A 14,962-nucleotide genomic window follows, 5' to 3' on the forward strand; every position below is an offset into this window, starting at 1 on the left:
GCAGTGTTCCAAAGACCTTCTTCCCACCGCCTCTGAGGAGGCTGCCGTAGCCTTCTGGGCCCTGATGCGGATACTGGCAGGTAACCGCACCCTCACCCCTGCCCGCCCACCCGCTGAGCCTGCTGCTCTCCCCACCATCCAGACACCCACCCATGAGGACGGCCCAGACCCCCTCTGTCTGAGAGCGGCGGCCAAGTCTTTAAGAAGGCAAAGTTGGCTTCCAAACCTAAAACTACTTTTATTCGTAGTTGGCTCAACGTAGGGTGCCATTATCAATCAGCAGAATTACAAAACTGTACAGGAGGTACAAAAATAGGCCATTTAACTTAATTACTCTCACATCAAGCTTAAAAATACACATAAAAATTGTACAATCTGGCAATTTATAAAATATAAAGCTAAAAAAAGGATTTTAGGTTCCACAGAGAGGACTGTATCACACAATTAACACATACACATTAAACAACTAACCATCCACAGAGAAGACATAATGGAACAGAAGTTAAAAAAAAAATCACGTAAAAATCAACATATTTACCCTGACCAAATTATTCACCCTTAAATGATAAAACTACTGTAAGGCATCCATTGCATGGAAGGAAACAGCATAACTTCACCTTTTCCAGTTTTAAAATGGTCAGAGGCGTTATCCACAACAAATCTGATGTGCTTTGAGCAAGTGCCATTGTAAGTGGATACACTTCAGAGTAAAAATTAAATAAATATAAATAGATTAAATAAATAGGTCATTGCAAAAAGAACACTACATAAGTTTGCATCTGAGAATGCCACATGGTTGACTGGTAATGCTTTCTAGGTAAGTGGGGACACCCCCGTCACAGCTTTTGGGATACTGAACAGGAACACTATACCCACCAAACAGAGCGCCGGGCAAGGCGAGTGGGGTGGGACTTTGGCTGAAGTGCTGTTAAGGCTGCTCCAGTAGGAGACTCATTGCAGATGCATTATTCTTTGTTGGTTTTCCAATAAACACAGAAAGCATTTAAGGGCTGATAAAAATATCTGAACCAGAATTACTCACGGGAAATCACTGTTTCCTAAGGAGGAGTGAACACTTTGGTTTAAAAGAGAGTGGTCCAATCCTGAAAGGCGGCATTTTGGCTCGTCTGTATGGGTCACCTGAAGACTTTCTCCCAGGAAAGCCAATGCCAGGCCACACTTAGCTAAAATGACTGCTCTAGGGAGGTGAGGGGATGGCAAGGACAAGAAATGCTGGTGACAAAGAAAAGGGATTTCAAAAACTAAATGGGCAGAAAGTTAAAGCGAATTTAAGGGGCTCCTTAAGGTGTGCTGTACTTTCTTTGTCCAGCTCTTCCGGCACAGGAGGCCGCAAGAGTGCACCCAGCCCACCTCCCGCAAGGCCAACGAACAGAGGTGCAGAACAGGGGCGGTCTCGGCAAATCCAAATCTGGCCAGAGTCCAACTTGTGTAAAGAAGTGGCCTAGAGGAGAAAGCCCTACCACCCAAAGGCCCCTCCACCCAAAGGCCCCAGAGAGAGCTCAGATCAAGGACCAATTCATCTCTTTTACTGCAGTGAGAAAGATCTGCAATGATGAATGAGTCCGTTCATACAAAACCTTACCAAGAAGATGAGGCTTAACTCTGATAAGAACCTTTCTTCTAGAATTGGTGGAAGAAGACACTTTGCTGGACTCACTAACCTGTGGATCTCTCAACATAAACACATGTAACAGGTCAGAGTGATGTCTCCCTGGGAAGAACTTATGGCAACTATTGCACTGAGGGGGGGAAGGGGATAGGGCACCTTGGCAGCCCAGGATTTTATGTTAGCCAAGAGATCGTTTAGAGACTTACCAAGTAACAGCAGTGATCCCCAAAAGTGTGCATGCTCTGATGCCTAATACCACTGGAGCTCTTTATAAACTGAAATTAGAAAGACTCAAAGAAGCAAGAGAAATTCCTGCAAGTGTGCCAAAGACAGATTCAATACAAAGTTCAACACAAGAGTAAAATAAATTATAGTGTCCTTGGGATTCCTAATAGATGTGACTAAATTCCATCTTAAAAGTGAGGTCAGCAAACTTACAAAAAGTTGAGCAGCCTTCCAGGAACTGTACTAAAGACAAACAGGGTGCACAAGGCTGCAGAACCCTATTCTCACAAAAGAAAGACACCTTCCCACTGCAGTGAGCATAACAGGAAACCAGGACAGGATACATCAGCTGATGCCCCAGGTGTTTTCATGGCACGTTCCCACATGAGACCTCTTCCAACCGCCTGAAGGACTCACAAGTGCCTGGGTCCCTAAAGATGATGGACAGAGATGAACAGAAGGCGACCTGACCAGGTCCAGATGTTGTGGGATATGGGCAGGTTTAAGACAGAGGAGGTGCAAACCCCGTATGCACACCCTTGACCACCACTTCGGTTTTCTGCAGAGCCCTGAGATTTATTTCTGGCTGCCTTTCCCATGACAGGCATGCTGAGGTTTGCCTATCTGGCTCACTCTGCATCCCCACTGCCCAGAATCCTGTCCAGGTCATACAGTAGGTGCTCAAATAAAATGCACTGATACGTGGGTTTGAGAAAGTTGGGTGGTCAGAAACTAACATGATAAGCAGAAAAGGCATTCTTTAAAAAGCTGTCACAGAGGTGAGCTGCACCAAAGCAGGGCAGGACACAAACCCAGGCTGCAGACAAAGATGGGGCTGCTCTGGGGGACATGCAGCAGCAGCTGCGCACAGGGCAGCAGCATAGGGAGCCGACGGTCCTGCTGAGCACCTCCTGGTGTCTTCCCCGCCTGACGGTCTCCACCTCAGGCAAAGGGACCCGCAGAGCCGTCTGGAGAAGGGCACTGGCCCCAGTGACGGGAGCAGGGGAGGAAGAGTCTGGAAAACAGATGGTGGGCATGGTGGAAGACACCACAGAGCCAACCACGGGCGCCAAGGATCCGAGGTCTAAATGAGGTGACTGATGAGGTCTAAAGGTGTGGAGAACATCAGTTTAAGGAAGAAAGTGACTGACTGTGCAAGGAAGGAAACAACTTTGCAAGGACAGCATGAATGCTTCCAGTGAGCGGCCCTCATACAAAAAAGCCTCTCAAGAAAAAGGAGCAGTGGTTTCTCTGTCAGGCAGTGCCATGTGTCTCCTGAGCGGAGTCTCTGAGGCCCCCAGGAGTGAACTGCAGTGATCCCCTCACCCGCTGGAGGAAGTACAGGGAAACGCTTCCTATATGGCACCCAGACCACGTTTAACTGTTAAGGCTCTCGGTAGAGAAAAGACACGATTTTTTGACTGAAACTAAGTTGAAAATTACACCAATTCTAGGGGACAAAGCCATGGAATTGACACAATTCAGAGAACATTACTTTGAAGTTGTTTAACACATGCAAATAGTGCTATCATGTTTTCCTCCAGCAATAGAGAATGACCTAGATATGAACATTCTTTCTGGAGGGGATAGGAACTTTTGGTACCTCACAAAATAGAAGATGTATTCCAGATCTTGTACTTCTTCTTCATGAGTAAGCTTTAAGTTTACCTTACTTATGCTAACATAGCATTCTACAGCATGATCAAAACATAAAGTTATTACAGTCTACCAAGAAAATCATGAGAGCCCACCCATGAAGTACATGGTGACCCTGGCCTCAGTTCCTGGCCCCACTGCCAGTACAGCTGGCCCCAGGGACAGGAGCCTCATCACTGGTGACCCGAGGCTCTCATGGGGCGGCTGTGAGTGTCCCATTCAGCCTGCTCTCTTCCAGTCCCAGAGGCCCATCCCTGCCTGGGTCTTAGCTGCTCCTCTTGATGGCCAACAGACTTATCACTTCCTGTCCCCAAATGCTCCTAAACATCCCCAAGTGGCCCAGGGCACAAATCTACTGAAGGCCACCATTTGGGCCATGAGTGCACCAGGCCACAGGTGCCTCTCAATGGAGCGCCCGTCCTCTTTGTTTCCAAGAGACCTGCAGACATGGCCTCACTTTCCAGTGTGCAGTGCTGACCTGCCCCAACACTGCACTCCTGCTGCCCTGAGGATACTGGTTACGGTGACCTGGGGCAGCCCAGATTCCAGGGAAGACACCCTCTGACATCTTCCTCGCCTCAGCACCCTCCCCTCTCAAGCCCCGCTTCTAGCAGAGGCTGTGCTTATGCATCTCAGTCTAGCTGGTTGAAGAGATGCTCCTGGTCCCGGCACGTAGGCTAAACCTGATTCCCTCCACTCCCTTCCTTACAGGCCTGTAGGCTGACTTCGAACACGGAGCTGAAACCTAAGTCAGAAGCAAGTTTATCCAGAGGGCAGAGGGAGCTCCTTCCACTGCCTCTGGGACAGGCTTTGCAGAGGTCCCCTGATTATAAAGCTTTCATGGCCAACACCTTCCCAGCTCCCTTCCGGTCAGGAGGGGTTGCATCTCCCACCTCCGGGGGTCAGCATCATCTTCCGCTGACTGCAGAGTGGGCAGCTCAAGGCACTTGGTTTGGGAGCCTGGTCTCCCTGCTAGGCCAGGAGGCATCAGGCTCTGGCTTGCAGAGACCAGGCCCTCAGTCACAGCCGAGGCCTCCAGAACGGAGGGCCACCCTGCCTCAGAGGGCATCTGGAGTCACCGGGGGCTGGGGCTCTGGGGACTCGTGGCAGTAGTAGTAGGGCTGGAAGAGCCTCTCGTGGCTGCACAGCTCCATGGCGTGGTAGGTGTGCGAGAGGAGATGGGGGAAACGCGACGTGAAGTAGCACACGAAGTCGTCGGGCAGGGAGCCCAGGGTCTCCCGCACCTCCGCGGGGAGCTCCCGGTAGTGGTGCTTCTGCGAACAGGGCAGACACACAGACAGGGAGGCCAGCAGTTAGAAAGCCCTGAAACGCTGGGGACAGAGCCTCTTACTCAAGCAGGACAATGTGAGCTGGCTCTGTGAAGGAAGAAGGGTCTGTGCACCCAGCATTCCCTCCTGCTCCCCTCACCCAGGAGGAAGCCTTGGAGGCCGGGCAAGGCCCAGCATAAGGAGAGCAGGGAGGGGCCTCCCCACCAGAGCGGCTGTGGCCAGGCCTCGTGTGGGCAGGTCCCTGTGAGAGGGAGTCTGTATCAGGCAGGCAGAAGGCACCACACAAGTCGGCAGAGACCAGAGAGGATGCTGGCATCAGAGCCCGCTTCCCAGAGCAGGGTGCCTCATCTCTACTTCCCTAAAGACAACCCAGGCAGGGGAAGAAACAGCCCGATCTGTCCAGTCCAGCTAAGGCCCCCCAGCCCCTACTAGGTCAGATGCCAGTGTGGGTGCAGGACCCAGAGGAAGGCTCTGTGGGACCGCCCGCCCTGCTCAGTGCTCACACCCCCCACCTTGTTTCTCATGGCCCGGAGGAGGTCTCTGACCGAGCCGCCTTTGTAGGTTCTGAATTTACGCAGATCTGGAAAAAAACAAGGAATGAGATGTAACAAACCCATTTCAAAAGGAAACAACTCTGGGGGCTCCTAGGGACTCAGTGATCAGACTGACACAATATGACTCCACACTTGGCTGACAGGAGCACGTTCCCCAGACTGAGTCTGAATTCTACCTCCTGACTGCACCCATATCAGGAAAACCACTAAGAGCCTGACACCTGTCACTCACCTGTCACTCTAAGCGACAAAAGTCAAGAACACACTTCAGTTCACTGTCTGAACTGTTTGCAAACCACAGCGTTAGCCCCATAAGCGGTCTCTGGAGCCCAAACGGCCTGGAGTTGCATCTCCACGTCTGCTCATAGACATGCTGCTGCTCGTGAAATGCCTCTGCCTGCACTTCCCCTCTGGGCTCCCGCCGGTCACCTGTCTGCAGGGGGACAGTGATGTTCTCCCTCCAGTCCATCTTCACCACAGCTCTCCCGCCTCTCTCCAGCTGCTTCACTATTGGGCCGTCCAGGCACTCCTTTTCTATTCGGTCACTCACATCCTAAGAGGGTCACAAGGGCAGAAGACGATGGTCAGTGTATCGAGAAGCCAGAGGGTCGATACGCTATGTCACAGAAGTCATTGCTATATCCTCTGAAGCCTCAGAGATGGGTAGCAGGCCTTCTGCCTCCCCCAACCCATTAACTCTCCCCCTCAGGGCAGCCATGCCTGTTCCTCACTTGAGAGAGGCCCACAAAGACTGTCTCCACAGCAGAGGGGTGCCACAGATGCACACCTGTCCACAGACCCTGAACATCTTACCTGTGTTTACACATGCACACATACTACATTCCACACAGAGCCATGTGTGCAATCTATATTCATCAGTGAATCCCCCAAAAAGCTCAATTTTGATTTGCATCCTGTGCTTTTTGCCTACCAGTGAAACAGGGCATGATCAAAGGTGGGAAGTCGTCACTCCTCATCCAACAATTTTAGAAAAGACAGATGGAGCCAAGCCTTCTTTCAGAGGAAGGAACCTGGTAACAAGAGGTTCTGAAAGAACACAAGCACCTCTACCTGAAAGAACTGGAGCTGCTTCTCTAGGCTCCAGAAGAAGGGGTGCTTTAGCACGTGCTTCGCCGAGGGGCGCTTCTGCGGGTCCTTCGCAATCATCTTCTCTATTAACTCCCGGGCGATGACGTCCTCTACAGGAGGAGAATCAACAAGCGACTCAGGACCTCCAGCCCCAGCGGGACACCCAGGATGGTGTGCGCGCGCTCCAATAATGTAATGAAGAACTTGCACACAAGATGCTAGCTAATTCAGACAGCCCTCACCATACGGTTTGTGAAAAGGAGTGTTGGGAGAAACACCCAGTATCAGAGGCTTGAGTGACATGCTGTGTGCCTCCACTTGCTCGACTGGGAGCTATTAAAATGATGCCCTGGCTGAATATGGGTTGATGTGGACAGATATTCAAGTCAAAGTTAAAAAACAAGCATGTTGCAAAGCAGTATGTAGTACTTAACCTCATTTTTCATAAAAATATGCATACATGTCTAGCTAGGTGATCAGGATAATATATACCAAGGTGTATAGAGCAGTCTTCATTGCTGTATACATGGAATTATGGTCTTTATGCCAATCTATTTTTTTCTATAGGGAATAAGGAAAATTAATCCGTAGCAAAATAGTAAGTTAAATTTTTTAAAAAGGCGGTTAAGTACTGGGGTGCCATGGGCCAATTACAACACAGGAAACCCTGAAGTCAAGAAGAAAGGCTGTTGCCCCCACCCCCATTCTGCCTGGGAAGCGGGTCCCCAGCCTGTCTGTCCCCAGCCCAGACAGCACCTGCTGACCACAGGCCCACACGGGAAGTTCCGTTCACAGAGCACAGACTGTCTTCCTGAACGCTGGTGCAGGAGGGACCTCAGCTTATGCAGCCCTCACAAGTCACAAGCTGGAAAGCAGGTCCCCAAAGGGGCCCTTGCCCAGGTCACACAGATAACTGGGTGCCCTGAAGGAACCTCGGAGCTGCTCGGGTTAGAAGGTGCTGCTCCAAGGATAACCCTGCTCAGCCTCCACCAGCTCTGAAGGGGTCATCAGTTCCCTGAGGCCCACAGGGTGAGCAGCTGGAAGGAAGGGCCTCTGGGGCACAGAGCGGGTACCATCCCTGCCTGTGAGGCTGTCTGGGCAGCTGAGGAGTCGCTCCTGACCCCGCCCACCCTGGGCCCACTCACCGTGCTTCTCGGGGTGTAAGCAGCCGAGGCTGTAGGCGCCCAGGAGGATGTTTGCCTGCCGCTGCAGAGACTTGCCAAAAGGGTGGCTGCCCTCAGAAATCACATAGTAAAAGACGCAGCCTGCCGAGAAGATGTCCACTGTGTAGGTCTGGGGAGAAACACTGGGTGTGAGGCCTTCTGGAGAAGTCTCGTTCTCATTCAGCAGCTGAGGGGAAAGTGGCACTGCCACTTCTGCCCCCGTGACAGGGCGCTGGGACAGTCGGCTAACGGCTCTGAGGGGTGCCGCGTGGGGGCTGGTGTTCACAGTGGAGAACGTGGGCTCTGGAGCCCCTTGCCCGCTCTGTGCCTGTGTGCTCAAATGTTCCTCTCAGGAACAAGGCAGCAGTGGTACGCCCTGCAGGGGCTGTCATGAAGATCCTGAGCATTATGTGGAAATGGGCTGTGACTAGTGCCTGGCCCATGGGAAGCGCTCTCCTAGCTGTCAGTCATTTTTCCCAAACAGCACAGAACTCCCGGTGGGCAGGCTTTCTGTGCATTTGCTTCTTCCCTCTTGTAACCCTAGGGCCTAGAATGGTGCCTGCATACAAATGTCTTAAAACTCTAATAATAAATTAATAAAATGGTTTTTGGTTCATAGACAGCCCTAGAAAGAATCTGACAAGTTTCCAGAAAGGTCGTTTTTGATGCTATCGGACAATGCCTCTCACTTACCCTGTGAAACCATTCCCTGTCTATAGGAGAGCTTCTCTTTGGGGAAATGTGCATGTCTGACTTCCAGCTTGTGCTACCTGGGGTGTCACAGTGGGAGGACCCCTGAGTGTGCCTTGGGTCCCCACTGTGAGGCCCCACTCTTAGATTCTCCCTGAGATGACATGAGGATCTAGTGAGAGAAACCTGGGACCTTGCCTTCCACAGTGGAGAACATGCGCCTTTAACGCTGTGCCGCTGTTCACCCTCACAACCGCCCTGGGAAGCAAGCAGAGCTTATCTTCATCCCCAGATGAAGACGTGGACAGAAGGGTTCAGTGACAAGCCTGGGTCACTGCTGGATAGTGACAAACTAGGGTAAGACGCAGGCTAACTACCTTTATTCTACCTCATCAGAATCCTCCTGAGGTGGGTGGCAGAATCAGGAAGGGACAAACAAGTGAAGCACCTACTGACCGCGACTCATGACCCCTGTAGCATTCTCTGGTCCCCATTTTCTGAAGCCCATGTTGCCTGACATCCCCAGCATCCTCCCCACTGAAATGTTCACCTGCATGCCCGGGTCCCTCTGCTCCCACCAACCCATCTCCGTGCTCAGTTATGTGCTTTCCCAAAATTACTGCCACTTGTTCTTGTGATTTAAATATTCCATAAGCATATAAAATACATGTGCCACCAACTCTGTGATAAGCTGAGGTTTTGAAAAGACTCAATAAAAGGGAGTGGCTGCAAAAACTTCTGTGGACTTCGATGCAGAGACCCAACTATAAGGGACATGATGAGTTAAAAGCTGGGATTCTGCTCTCAAATTGCCTAGGAGGTGTTTGAAATGTCTGAGTCTCCATCTAGAAGTCACAGAAGTGGCATTAGCTAGGGAGAAAACGAACAACTCCATTCTGTTGGACCCAGACTGGAAGAAGAAACCTTAACCTACATCAAAGATTTCTGTTACTTAGAGAATCACTAACTTGCTTTAAGTTAAAATAAAATGTTTAAGGTATACATGTATTTTCTTATAATTCTCTATCATAACTGACTTTTCTGATTAACGGACTGGCTGTTACCCAGTGAAGTGGGTAAGAGGGCTCTATCATTTTTCATCTATTTGGGGCTGGCTGATTCATCTAGGTCTGGATCCGGGAAGAGAGAAGTCATCTCTGACGTCTTGTTATGCTAGAAAACAAGGTGCTCAGACATGCATGAGCTCTTAGAAAAGGAGGCAGAAGCCAGCTTGACGGGCTCCTGTTGGCCAAACTTGGAACAATCTGTGTATTAAAAGGAGTACGGCCCCCCAAAAATAAAGAACTAAAGAAAGAAAAAAATAAGAACAACAGTGGAGTATAACCCTTTAAAAAATCTGTGAGTCCATGGAGATTTTTAAAAAGTAATAGGGGGTAAAAATAAAGCCCCTCTTTATAGAAAAATGTCAGCTAATAAGCATAGAAGAATTTCCAGAGTTAAGTGACTTAGGCAAGGATAGTCAAAGACTGTGGAGCCAGAGGGTGAATGACTGCTGGCAAACAGCATCTTCACACCGTGCCAAGGTACCAGCCACACAGTACCAACAACAAAGGGGAAAATGTACCTTTGCAGTGGAGTGAAAAGTGGTCACCACCTGAGCCAGGTGAGCTAAGCGGGCAGCACTGGCAGGGGCACAATAATAATGGTACAGCCTGCCCTCTGTGCCTCCTGATCCTGCGTCCTGGGACTGTTCGTGCCCAAAACATCTCACCTGACTCCAGTTTAGGGTTTAGACCTACTTTTTAGATCACAGGAAGTACAAGAACAGACAAGCGATTTGAACACCCTCACAAGGAAATGAGCAAGCAAATCCCGAATGGGGCATTGTGCAGAGAAGTGCCTGTACTGTCAAGGAATGAAAAGGTTGGGAGGCCGGTGGTAGATTAAAAGAGAAATAATCAAATGCAATGCAAGGCAGTGGACTGGGTCCTGTTTTACAAAGTCAGCTCTATAAAGAGACACTAGGGAACAATTGGGGGAGTCTGAACAGGGACTGAATATTAGATATCATGGAAACAGTATTCACTGTTGAGGTGTGATAATGATATGGTGTTAGGAGGTAGAATGTATTCGTTTTTGGGAGACACATGCTGAAGTATTTAAGGGTGAGGGGCGGGGATGTCAGCAAACAGAAAGAAAGTGGAAAATGTTAACAAATGTTCAATCTAGTTGGAGGTAGAGATGTATGCACTGAAACAGTTTTTCAACTTTCTGTATGTCCGAAAATTCTCCGAATAAAAAGTTGAGAAAACAAAAATAAATTTAACAAAGAATAAAAACTGGAAGTCTGTTCATTTTATACAAGTCCTGATTTCCCAGTTTCCCAAAATAGGGGAAGAAGTGATTGGAAGAATAGAGAAAAAACAGACAACTGCCCACATTTGTCCCTTTCATTCTTCTGAACATGAGACAATATGGAAAACGCCAGCAGCACGCTGCTCACATATAAGACCTGTTACAGACACATCATTCTCCAGCTACACATGCTCCAGCCCCTGAGTCTCAGATTTGGAGCCTCTGACTCCTGGAGAAACAAGAGGCTGGGTCTGCAGTTTGCCCAGAGCTGAGCCCATTACTCACGGGGTTCTCCTTGCAGTCTTCGCTCAGCATTTCCGGAGCAATCCAGCCTTCTGTGCCAGGCACCCCTGAACGGCGGCTGAAGCTGTGCCTGCCCACTGCCAGCTTCTTGCAGAGGCCAAAGTCGGAGATCATGGCCTTGATCCTACCGTGTGCATTGGGCATGGAGAGGAGAATGTTGTGGGGCTTCAGGTCTCTATGAACTAACACAAAACTCCAGATTAGTCCAGTATTTACCATGAGCAACATCAGGCCTCCCTGTGCAATGGGAGTGCCCCCTCCTCAGACCTGCTGCCACCTCTACAGGTTCTGATTTGCAACTGGGTAAGAGTCCTCCTCAAATTCTTATACAACTTGTCAAAGGACCATCTAAAGCCCCACCTGCACACCAGCAATGCAGCGAAGAGCTTCAAGAGAGGCAAGGTCCACCTGAGCAAGCGAGCGCCCCACCCGGACCACAGCCTGACAAGGGGAAGGCTCTCACCAATATTGAGGGAGTGCAGGTGGGCCAGGCCTGAGGTGGTCTGCTGCAGTAAGGTGATGGGCTCCAGGCCGAGGTGGGCAAAATCCTTCTGCTCCACGTACTGCAAGAGACACGATGGCCGGTCACGGCACGCAGCCCTCCAGATTTGGCTCCTCAGTGCACTCTCTCTCTCTCTCTCTCTTTTTTTTTTAAGTGATTCACTTTTATTTAGAAACTCCTGCCTGCAGCTCTTTGCTTTACATAACATTTGCTCATTTAAAAAATCCTATTTTAAGAATGAAAAGGGAAGCTTTACTGACCATATTCTGAATCCACGTTTTCCAGCAGACTTTCTCCTAAAATCAAAGGCTGACTTAAACAAGAGTGCTGACTGATAGTTTATGAAGGCAGAGAGAGATGCCGACTACAATCAAGGACGGCCATAGGTAGGCTGAAGTTGGGGTGATAAAAATGCTCTCCATTTTGATTGTTTGTGGTACATGGGTATATGTACCCTTGTCAAAATGTACAGTATCAAAACTGTACACTTAAAATTGGTACACTGCATTGTAACTTCAGTAAAGTTAATAAAAGGAAATAAAAGAAAAATGAGTCAGTAGTCCCTAAAGCCACACCCCAGCTGCTGGGAGAAGGGAGGCTGTGGAGGCTGTGGCCAAGCTGACCTGGCACCCACCTCCTGCAGGGTGGCCGCGCACAGCTCGATGGCGATGTACTGGAACTGCCGGTCCCTCTCCGTGCAGAAGTAGCGGATCACGTTGGGGTGCTCGTCTGATTCGCGAAGCAGCTGGACCTCACGGTCTGCGAAGCTAAAACACTCGGGAAGGATCCTCTTGACAGCCACGTCACGGTTGTCAAACATGCCCCTGCAAGACAAAGATCGAGGCAGGATTTGGAGGTGCAAGTCAGGCTGCGGAAATGCGAGGAGACCCATCATGCTCTTCTCTGTCGCAATGGTCACCTCGTCAGTCTCACAGCCCAGGGCGCCCCAACCAACCACCAGGAAGCCTGTGGTCATCACTCCTTTCCCTGGAGGCAGAACTCTTCTGCCTTGGTCACCACTATGACCCTGCTGTGCCCCTGGAGCCTGGCCTGCCACCTGCAAGCTGACAAGCACTCAAACAGGAGGTGAGGTCCCAGGGCTCTCCAATCCACTCACCGGTACACAATTGTGCCCTCAGCTCCATGGCCAAGGACATCCTTCGGACAGAATGAAATTTTTCCAACCATCACCACGCTGATTTCCTCATCTGGGACAAAACAGGAAAAAGAAGATAACCTAAACCACCTCGAGGCAGAATGGCTACAGCTTTCTGATCTCAGGTCAAGAGATGGGATCTCAGAGGCTCCAGCCCAGCCCACCCCCGCCCTGAGAGCAAGAGCCGCTGGGTCCATTCCCCATTCACACCCAAGGCCGCTGCCTCCCCTGGCCCTTCCCTGTGTTCCTGCCTTTACACATGGTGAGAATTTATGACATACAACTTTCCTGAGGACAGGGATTCTTGGTGCACCTGCACCTGACACATTCAGGTGGTGATGGTGGGTGTGTGAAACAGATGGACTAGCAGCAGAGTCTGCAGCTCGAGGCTCAGGACTCTGAGGTCTCCTGTGCTGGCTTGCATCAACCCCCTCAGACTCGCCGACCCTGGCCTGAGTCCACCTCCAGAGCAGGCGGGTCAACAGCGGCACTCTTACACTTGGCCACTAGCTGGCTGTGCAAATGCTCCAGGCCACACAGCCAAGCACACACCTCTCTCTGGTCAGCGACTCACAGCCCTTGTGGAGCAAGATGGAGGGAAGGCCAGGGAGGCCCTGAGAAGGCCCTCTGATGGGGAGAGGCCACAGGCTGGGGCAGAAGCCCAGCACCTGGGATGAGAGGGACTTAGGTGAGAATACAGTGACCCCTTGGACATGGCACTTCATGATCCATGGAGACTCCCAGGAAGGACATGGTACTTTACAGTTTGCAGGAGATGTTAAATGGGAGGGAAATCTCGCTTTACCCTCGTCGTCCTGCTCCAGGAAGGGGCTGCTGCCAGCCTTGGAGGTGGAGCCGCTGGAGTGGAGCGAGTGGTTGGAGGCCCTGGGGGATGTGCTGGGGCTGCTGGCGCCTGAGCTCTCAGAGTACAGGCCAGACGAGTCCTGGAGCCCCGTGTCTTGAGCGCTGTCTCCAGGCGGGTGGAAGGGCAGCTGCTGATGTTGCAGGCACTGGGTTTTCTCCAGTTCCTTCTGGAACTGTTGGTGCCGCAGCTGATGCATGCTCTGGGAAGAGAGACACATCCAGGGAATGGCAGGCGGGAAAGAAGAGGCTCCCTGTGGCAGAGGAAGGAGGTGCACTCTGCGTGACCCCACAGGGTGGGACAGGACCAGTGGGAAGGCAGCCAGATGGAGAGGATTCAATTCCAAAATTCTGGGACTTTTATGAAAGTCTTGGATTTGTTGCAAGAGTGAAACCAAACAGGAAGAATGTTACCAGGGGACCAAGAGTGTGGTGGGTTCGGGGAAGACCAGGGCTTGCTGTCTATTAGGGTGAGTCACTTGACAGACTAGTGCCCAGGTGGTCAGCAATCCAGAGAGGCAGCCAGGGCTCAGTACTGCACGGCCATCTGCCCACAGACACACAGTCAAGATGTGGCAGAGTGGGACTGAAACACGGGGAGCCTGGCCAAGGTCCCGTGCCCCCCTTTCATCACACTGCCTTCCCCACAGCCCTACACTCCTTTCACTTATTCTGAAAAGGTTACTCCATAATTTGAAGGAGCAACAGCCTACAGTTATTATACCCACGTGCGGGGAGGTGACTAAAAGGACGAGTGTGCCGCCAGAGACCCCCTGGGAGTTTCTGCATTTGCTCTTGCTGTTACTCTTGAGTTGAAACCCTGGAAGTGCCATCTACTAGTTGAGTAACCTTGGGAAAGTTGCTTAACTTCTCAAAGCCTAGTCTCTTCATTTGTGGGTAGGGGATAAGTTAATAATGACCTCAGAGGACTGTGTGAGGTTAAAAACACAAAACAAAACAATGCATGTGAACCCATTTTGACAAATGCAAAGTGCCACAAAGGGTTTGTCCTTAACATTCCTGGGAACATGAGCTTCCCAAGCACTTGTACTCTCAGGTAATACCGTTTCAATGCTCTGGATAAAGGAATATTCCTCTAGAATATTCTATCTGAGCCACAGCCTACTAAACTATATAATTTAAGCTCAATTATTTCCAACTAGATAATCAAAAGAATTACCATGTGGCCATCTTCACCCTAGCTCTCTCTAACAAGCAGCTTGTAAGGCAGGAAAGTTAAATGCATTTTCATCCATTATGCCTGTTCTTAAAAAAGAAAATACAGTTAACTACTCAAAACGACCTGCAAGTAAGATTTAAAAGTTGGCCTTTACAGTCAGTTAACTCTCAGATGTTTGGTACAAAATTATCCTTTCCTGAGAAGCTAGTGTCTCTTTAATTACAAAGTTTTTGAAGATAAGCAAATACTGACTCTTAAATGTGAAAAGAAATGTTAATCTGCTTGCTTGCCATTTCTGTCTGGAGCTCACTGACATCGGGAGATAGGCAGAGAAATTCAGAAACATTC

The 14,962-nt window shown here is 50.1% G+C and overlaps 1 protein-coding gene across 3 annotated transcripts in view; it reads right to left on the minus strand.

Moving 5' to 3' along the window:
* Positions 1–218: 218 nt before the first annotated feature.
* ERN1 (endoplasmic reticulum to nucleus signaling 1) overlaps positions 219–14,962 on the minus strand; it is a 72,629-nt gene continuing 57,885 nt past the window's right edge. For all 3 annotated transcript variants that reach the window (XM_073235773.1, XM_073235774.1, XM_073235775.1), the window contains 10 exons: positions 13,379–13,637; positions 12,535–12,625; positions 12,052–12,241; positions 11,379–11,478; positions 10,898–11,097; positions 7,589–7,736; positions 6,426–6,553; positions 5,784–5,907; positions 5,313–5,380; positions 219–4,785 (listed from right to left, as the gene is read on the minus strand). In XM_073235773.1, coding sequence (XP_073091874.1) covers positions 4,570–4,785; positions 5,313–5,380; positions 5,784–5,907; positions 6,426–6,553; positions 7,589–7,736; positions 10,898–11,097; positions 11,379–11,478; positions 12,052–12,241; positions 12,535–12,625; positions 13,379–13,637 — 1,524 coding nt within the window. In that variant the 3' untranslated portion in view covers positions 219–4,569. The remainder of the gene's footprint in view (positions 4,786–5,312; positions 5,381–5,783; positions 5,908–6,425; positions 6,554–7,588; positions 7,737–10,897; positions 11,098–11,378; positions 11,479–12,051; positions 12,242–12,534; positions 12,626–13,378; positions 13,638–14,962) is intronic.

The sequence above is a fragment of the Manis javanica genome, chromosome 4 (genome assembly GCF_040802235.1).
Source record: "Manis javanica isolate MJ-LG chromosome 4, MJ_LKY, whole genome shotgun sequence".
Lineage (NCBI taxonomy): Eukaryota > Metazoa > Chordata > Mammalia > Pholidota > Manidae > Manis > Manis javanica.